This window comes from Delphinapterus leucas, chromosome 1 (assembly GCF_059928025.1).
Source record: "Delphinapterus leucas isolate spDelLeu-1000000601 "Yukka" chromosome 1, BTC_Dleu_Yukka2, whole genome shotgun sequence".
Classification (NCBI taxonomy): Eukaryota; Metazoa; Chordata; class Mammalia; order Artiodactyla; family Monodontidae; genus Delphinapterus; species Delphinapterus leucas.
Window position 1 is genome coordinate 110,064,610 of NC_143129.1, and position 8,439 is coordinate 110,073,048.

Sequence of the window (8,439 nt, forward strand, 5' to 3'; positions counted from 1 at the left end):
CAGTCCCCTTGTGCAACAGCTAAGCCCCTTCTTCAAAAGGTGTTTCTGGGAGCAGGCTCCTCCTATACCTCCATTTCTCAGGCGGGTCATGTGCTCCGTGCACGGTGCTCTCTCCGCTGTAGCTAGGGCGAAACCTAGCCGTCACTACCCCTGTTTCGACCAGGGGTATTCAGAAAAAGGCCTCCAAATTGCCAAGATTCTCTTATTACGGTTAAAGGCCTCACTCTCCGAACCCTACGATACTTTTATGAGAGGAGGTGTTTCCTGAATACAGGTGCTAGTCAGTTGGATCACACAGTACAGATGATGGTGGTCTTCAAAGGTTGCAGGCACTGAAATCCTGGGCATTCGTCCTCAACTATCGGGGTCTTTGCCCCTATTAACTGTCAGTCTGCTTGAAATCAGTTCTCTTTTCCCCATGCAAGAGGCTTTAAAAGCAAAATAAAATACCCACAAGCAGAACAGCCTTATGGTACAAGGCCTTTTGGTCTAGTTGCTTCTGCCCGTGGATGAGAAGAACATCAGAGAAAATGGGCTTTTCATTGTTATACAGCAGAAACTAGGACACCATTGTAAAGCAATTATACTCCAAAAAAGATGTTAAAAAAATAACTAAATAAGATAAAACAAAAACTGAGAAAAAGGTCTTTTCAGAAGTGCACATGTGTAACATGCATCTCTCCTCACCCCTTTTCTTCATTAACTGCAGGAGAGACTGCAGGAAGGCAGCAGGTCCCCACCTCCCCACCAGCCTCGGAAAACAGCAGCGCTGCGCACAGCATCGGTAGCACGCAGAGCACGCCCTGCTCCAGCAGCAGCACAGCCTAGCCTGCCCCACCCACCGCCAAGGGCAGGACTGGGGGCCCACCCCTGGGCCCAGATTCCAGACTCGGGAGGCTAGATTGTGGGTCCCTGGTAAAGAGAGTGAATTTCAATATAGCGATCACCTGTTGTGTTCACCCCCCACCCAGGGCTAATATAAATGTGACCCCTGGGCTTCTGTAACACACTAGATTCATGTGAGAAAGCTAAGGTGGTGGCCTTCTCCACCAGCCCCTCACAGGCTTGGGGGTTTTCAATGTGAAACACATGCCAGTTTTTAAAATGCTGCTTTGTCCAGGTAAGAACATCCGTAATTTGGAGCCCTGCGTTTTACCCAGACGCAAAGGGTTGGTAAAAGCATAATAGCCAGATAGTAGAACCAGTGAGTAGATGTGGCCAAAGATTCTTTTATAACTGAACCAAGATGTAAAACAACAGAAATGCTTCGAGACTTTCTCAGTGTGTTCCTCCATTTCTAATTTGCACCTTCTGGATGCACACTTCTCACCTTGCTGCCACACTTGTGGGGACTGCTGTGTCGGCTTGATGGGTGCTGCCCTCACGGACTGCATCCTGACACACCTCAAGGCAACATTCCTTTCTTGTGCCCTGGGCCAAAACCAGTGCTGATTTCCTTATCAGCTTCCTCCTTCTCCCCACATTCACACACCAACTGCAAAAATGTCTTAATGTAAATTTTGCATTTCTTTATAGGCATATAGAAATTGAAAATGGCCAAAATCTGAGACTGAAGATTTGTGCCCATTTATGACAATGTGTTCTATTACATCAATGTGTAAATGGGGGCAAAATTCGGTTGTAAAGTTGAGGAGGAATTTGCACAGTGATATATGTACCAGTACAAGTATATAATACGTCATTTGGCACATTCGTTTTTTTCAGTTTAAGAAGAGAAAATTCATTCCCATTTTTAAAATGTCCTACACCTTCAGAGTTGGAACTTATTCTTAAATATATTTGAGAGAATTAGTGTTTCCATGCAAAACATGTCAACCTTTTCACTAGACCCTTTTGTAAACGCCAAGCTCTTGTAAGATGCAAATGTATGGCAGACTGTTGGTTATCTGAACAGTGTCACCAGTTCTGCCAAGAAACTGATGAGATACGGAAAAAGACACTCATTTGGATTGCTTTAGTTCTCTTGCCTTCAGTATACCCCCAAAACTCAAAAAGAATTTGAGGTGAATTTTATTAAAATGGAATAATATGATACCACTTTGCAGCTAAAATAAGCTCAACTGATACCTCTATGTTAAAAAAAGATGCCGGAGGAAAATGTCCATGCCAAATCATTTACTCCTGAAGGTAACTTCATTGCAAATAAATATTATTCTCTTTCCAGAATTCTCCCAAACAACTCAGAAGTCTACAAATAGAACAGGCTAGATTCTACCCCCAAACTATTCATAAGCAAATCTAACTGCTCTTAAAATAAGGAAGTTGTGCCTGGTTCTCTGTGAATGGAATCTTAAGTAGGAAATGTTGATGTCACCGGAGACCTGAGGGCAGTGTCTACAAGGCAAATAGGTAGAGATTGACAATCGTTAACCCATCATGGAGTCATGCTCTGATTGATTTGATAGTTACAGACATTCAATCAGGATGATTTTAATCAAAACAGATTGTGGGCTAAGATTTCCAGGCTATCTATATTGATAATTTTGCAGATTTTCACAGACAAATGAAGATAGGAGGTTAGAAAAACTTCTGCCTTCAGTTAACTTTTTTTAACATAAAGGTATGAGTGGAGGACCTGGATTATGCTACCTGTGTTTGAAAATAATGCGCTTTGCCTGACCTTCAGCAGAATGTATTGTTTTAGCATATTCTATGTATAAAAAAGTTTAAAGATGTCTTCAAAGAAGACTAGAGTCTTTAAGTCACTTATAGCTATATTTTACTACAAAAATCTGTGTATAAAGATATATTTAAGTGTTTTAGATAAATTTAAGTTACTCCATATGAAATGTTTAATTTCAGTTACTGTGAATTCTTTTGATCAGTTCTTTGCTTTTTAAAAATCCCTATCCATCCTGTTAAAAAGATGATTAACTATTAAGAGGTATTAAAAGGTCCAATTCTTAGATGGACAGGGTTAAAACCTTTTGTAATATATTTAAATGTATATTTTTGAGAGAGATGCTACATTGCCGATGATTTTATAAATAATTTAAAATTAATTTACAAATTTATGGGTGCAAACCAAAAGATTTTAAAAGAAAGAGGAGAAGAAATCAACTTTTATTTGTTTGGGTCTTACTATCCAGGAGTATTATTCAGATCAAGAAATTCATGTTGATGAAACCCAATCCTGTGTTAATTGCAGAGTGAACATCATTAAGTATTTCTGAAATGTTTCTAAAAAGTGAACATTTTTTAAAAATTGTGTTTTCTCCCTAGCTTCCTGTTACAGCATTTCCAGTTGCTTCATATTTCACAGTTTTAATACAAAGTATAAGCTCTACTTTATAATACATCCTACAAGTTTCTTTAAAACTGTTTTTATATTCCAGTTAAATTCCTCTATCTGCAAAGTCTTCAGTTACTTCTGCAGGTTACACCCTTCCTTTGCAGAGGCCATTTTGTTTTATTTATTTGATGCTAAAGCTGTTGTTGAAATGCCCTAAACTCGAAGGCAGATTGTGTAATACCCTATAGCTTTTCACCGTGTGGTGTGTACCAGCCCGTTGCTCTGTATTTGGAAAGTCAGATTCCTTCTGAGTAAGCTGTTTCTATAGCATTTTCTAAACAAAACAAAAGGTCTTTTCCTTGTCTGTAATGAGATTGTAAACCCGTTTCCTGTGTGTGTTCTGTTGTGGGCGTGCTTGTGAGTGTGTGAGGGGGTGTGCACCTGCGTGCCGGTTTTTTTGTACTGTAACTACCTCATGATTTGAGTGATGGTTGTACTGCTGATTGTGTTAACAGAGCACATTTTGTTGGGTGACTCGTGCGTGTGATTTTTTTTTCCTGTTTGTTTTCGCTGGGGGTTGTTCATGAAACTGACAGATGTTTTTCTGCAAAGGACTATTATCAGTTTCCAAATACAATACTTCTCTCTTCTGGTTTCTCCTGAATGAGCCTGATTTTGTTGCTGTTTTTCATCATCTATGAGGGTAAAAAGAGTACCCTGAAAATCCCTGTGGCCAGTTTGAGCACCCCTGTTGTACTCTTTTCTCTGTTCAGTATGTCGTCAATCTTATGACCATGCTTAGATGTATAGTTTTGATAACCACAGTTTTAAGTCCTTTATCTGTGCATAATAAAAAGATATATATCAATTATTAATACGTGTCTTGTTTGGTCATCATTAAATTCTCCCCTCAGGCTGATATAACCCTTGTTCATTGTGCCTTTCTCCTAAATTTATCTTCCGCTACTACTGTGCTCATGAGGAGGAGGGAGGGGAAGGGCGAAGGCTCACAGAGCAGAGGTGGGGGGGTAGACAGACCGGAGTGGGCATGCAGGAGCTGCTACTCTTCTCAGAAAAACATGGCAGGAGACCTGGAAGTGGGGGTCAGCCCTGGAATCCGCTCAGGGGCTTTCTGTCAATCTCCTAGAGGCACGGAGTGAGAAATAATACGTATTTTGGACCTACTATTTCCAATCCCTCCAAACACCTCAGTGCTGGTTCTAGCATTCTCTATCAATACGCCATCACCATCTACCAGCTGCTAAAGCCAGAAACCTGGGAATCTCTCTGGACTCCTTTTTGGTTCTCACACCCCCAAATGAATAAATCCAAGTTTATTCTATCTTTCGAGTATCTCTTTCTCCAAACCATGCACTTATTTCTTCTCCTCCTGCTGTTACCCGGAATCCAAGGCCTGTTATCTCTTAAACTGAATCACTGCACAAGCCCACTTCCCAGCCTGCTCCCCTCCAACTCTCTCTCCACCGCGCAGCCAAAGGAGTCCTGAACAGCCTCAAGTCATGTCACCTTCCAGCTTAAAGCCTTTAAGTAATTCCTCTATTTGCCTTCAGAATAAAGTTCAGCCTCCTAAGCATGGTTCAAAGAGAATAATCTGCTTACTTTCCCAGCTACTTCTCTCACCTCTCTGGAACTAAAGTTCTATGTGGCATATCTCCCACCAGACACATTTATATTATGAAAAGAATAGCTTTTACTATCAGAGATGAAATTATAACATTGAATATGTGTTTACAAACTGCTCTCTCATATCCTTGCCTCTCCTCCCCTTTTGAGAATTAGTGATCTAGATGGTTAGAAACAGACCCAAAAATGTAACAAGGCCAGTGGCCCATGCTCACACCTCACACAGGCAGGTGTCCACACAGCAAGAGCAGTGTGAGAGGCTTAAGCAGCATCTCACTCCAGCGAAGGTGGAGTCCTCGTTACAGATAAGAGTCCAGCCAATGTCCAGTACCCAGATTGTGCCCTGGAGCCAGCTCCTCGCTCAGAGGAAAAACGGAGAAATTGGCAGGTCAACCAATTTTTCTGCTGTTAAACTCTCTTTGTATCTACTGGAGCAGAAACCTAGCTGATCCATAAATGAGCTTCAGAGTGTCTATTAACTACCTGAAATTGCATGTAAATTTTTGCATTAATGTGTCTGGACTTTTTTTCTAGTTTTGAGTTTCTTTGTTGAAAGTGTCCATAGCGCTTTTGTAGTTACACTGAATAAAAAATATTTGTTTTTGCAAACAGTTAATGTATATGTATAAAATGAATGCAAACAATAGACATGTAACAATGAAAAAGCCTCCACAGTCCTCAAATTTAGAGATAATAATACTGAGTTAGTGAATGTGTTCCCAGACATTTCCTTAATGTTCATATCAACATGTAAATGTCACTACAATAAATAAGATCACATTATAACATTTGTGACTTGCTTCTTTCTCGTGGCATGTCTTCCTATCAAGCTTCACGAGTGCTGATCATCACTTTTGCACTAGACTCTCCATAAATTGCCAAAGTAAAAGGTGGCCATTAAAGGAGGTGAAATGAAACAAAGTTATTTGCTAATGCTCTTCCCACCCCCTCTACTCACTTCCCTGACTGCCTTTTTTCTAAGGCAAACATATTGATACATGTTCACAAATAGAGGAAATTCTTTTGGTTTACACTGTATACATACTCCGAAACGTGCCTTTTTCACTTAACATGGACCTGCCTTTAGTTAGTACATATAGAACAAATTCATGCTTTTTAGTGGCTATATAGTATTTCATGTAATGAATTCAGCCAATTTACTACTGATGAACATTTAGAAGGGTTTTGCCAAGATACTCTACTGCAGTTAACATCCTTGTAACATCCTTGAATGTCCTAGTACTTTAAAGGAAAAAAAGTGACAGAATCACAAAGAGAAACTGACAAATTCATCATCACCTTAGAAGACTAATATATCATTCTCAGAAGCGAATAAATAAAAAAAATTTGGATATGGAAGATTTGAACAATGAAGTTAAGCTTGATCTACTGGGCATACACATAGAATCTGTGACCCCAAATATGAGAATTTTGTACATATAGAATATTTATAAAAATTGACCATTAATAGACCATAGTGGAATTCTCAACAAATATCATAGAACTTAATCATACTGATCAAGTTCTTTATCCATAATGCAAGTAATTTAGAGATCAATAAGAAAATAATTTTTAAACACTCAATATATTTGGAAATTTTAAAACACGTATTCCTGGTTCAAAGGAGTACTTATAATAGAAATCAGAAAATATATAGACTTGAAGAATTAAAATACTAAATTCGTACATGCAGCTAAAGTAGTAATTTATGAGAAATTTATAGCTGTAAAATGCTTATATTGGGAAGCAATGAAAGGTTGAAAGAGTATTCAATATAGCAAATTAGGAAAAATGCCAAAAACTAATTAGTATTTTAAAAGACTACCAGAAATAGACAAAAATTAAGTAAAAATAAATGCATGCATTAGGAATGAAAAAGGACAAATCAACAGATACTACAGAGATTTTAATAAATAAGGGATCACCATAAATAATTTTCTTCTAATAAATTTGAAAACTTAGACAACATGGATAATATATCAGTTAGGGTCCTATTGGATGAACAGAAGTCACACTGGGTATTTCAGCAGAGAGAAATCAATATCAGGAGTTGGTTAAGCAGGTGTTGGATGGCTGAAAAGGTGAAGAGAGGACACTGAGGTAACACAGAGTTAATAAATGTAGGAAGAATTGCATCCCTGGGACTGGTGATTGTCAGCAGGTGTAATTGGGGGTGGTTTGCAGAGTCCCAGCACCAGCATCATCAGGCAGGTAGAGAAGGGAAGATTGGGATCTGGGAGACAAAAGCTCAGTAAATGGCACAGATGATTTCCTGGAAAAATACAATTTTCCAAAACCAATTCAAGAGGCAACAGAAATTGAAAATACATCTTCAATCATTAAGAAAATCAGGGATTAAAATCTACTTACAACGAAACAGAACATTAAAAAAAAAAAAAAAGCTGCTAAGCTAACTTCTACCAAGTAGTCAAAGAATTGATAATGGATAGTGCCAGAATCACAGTGGCTCTTTTATTTTGGGGGGGGCGGCAGGTCAAAAGGAATGAGTTTTTTAATATTAATATCTATTACCACATTACTTTTTCTAAAGGTTGTAACAAATCACAATGCCACAGGCCTCCCCATCAGAACGGGGCATGTCGACACAGAGCTTGGGCTCCCAGACTGTCTAGGTTTGAATCTTGGCTCTGCGATTTGCTAGCTGAACTATTTCCTTAATTTAAAAAAATTTACTTCTTAGCATTGTCATGAACATTAAATGAGATAATCCACATAAAGTGTTTAGCATATACTAATCACTTAATAAATATCATCTACTATTATTGTTACCAGCATTACGTTTTAAATTTTGCCAGGCTGAAGGATGAAAAATTGTATCTCCTTAGTTGACTTCATATTATCCTCATAACCAGTGAGTTTTAAGTTGTTATAAATTATTGGCTTTTTCCATGTTCTTCTGTACATTTCTATTTCCTTTGCCTGCTTTTCTACTGAGTTGTATTTTTCTTAATACTTTCCATATTAGTGGCATTATATGTCACATGTCATGTATGACAAATATTTTTTTTCTAATCCACCATGGTTTTTTCTTTCATTCTGTTTATAACAGATATTGCCAAGATAAAATGTTTAATTTTTATGTAGTTGAATATGTCTACCTTTCCTTCTTGGGTTCTGGGTTTCCCGTCTTGCTTAGTGTCTCTCTAACTCTAGGCATATACTAATAGTTTTATTAATTTGTTTTTCAAATTTAGATCTTTATTCCATATTTTTGTGATGGCATGAGGCTAGGGGTCTATTTTTGTTTTCTTCCAGATGATTATTCACTTCTACCAGAACCATTTATTTAAAAGTTCATCTATTTCTCACTGAATTAAGATTTTGAAAAAGAATGGTCACTGTGATTTGGCCTTAGCAGATACTAGAATTTAGCACAAAATCTTAAAATAAAAATAGTATGATATTAGCACAGGAATAGTTAAATAGATTTCTCAAACAGTTAGAGCGTTCACAAAGAGATCTAATTCATTGGGACCTTAACATATGATAACTAGTCACAGTTTTCACTTGATTCTTAAAGG

The 8,439-nt window shown here is 38.0% G+C and overlaps 1 protein-coding gene across 13 annotated transcripts in view; it reads left to right on the top strand.

The window, feature by feature from the left end:
* The window catches only part of TGFBR3 (transforming growth factor beta receptor 3), a 207,769-nt gene extending 203,641 nt beyond the window's left edge, over positions 1 to 4,128 (top strand). For all 13 annotated transcript variants that reach the window (XM_089919793.1, XM_089919731.1, XM_089919757.1 and 10 more), the window contains one exon: positions 710 to 4,128. In XM_089919793.1, the coding sequence (XP_089775919.1) occupies positions 710 to 828 (119 nt within the window). In that variant the 3' untranslated portion in view covers positions 829 to 4,128. The remainder of the gene's footprint in view (positions 1 to 709) is intronic.
* The last annotated feature ends 4,311 nt before the right edge of the window (positions 4,129 to 8,439 follow it).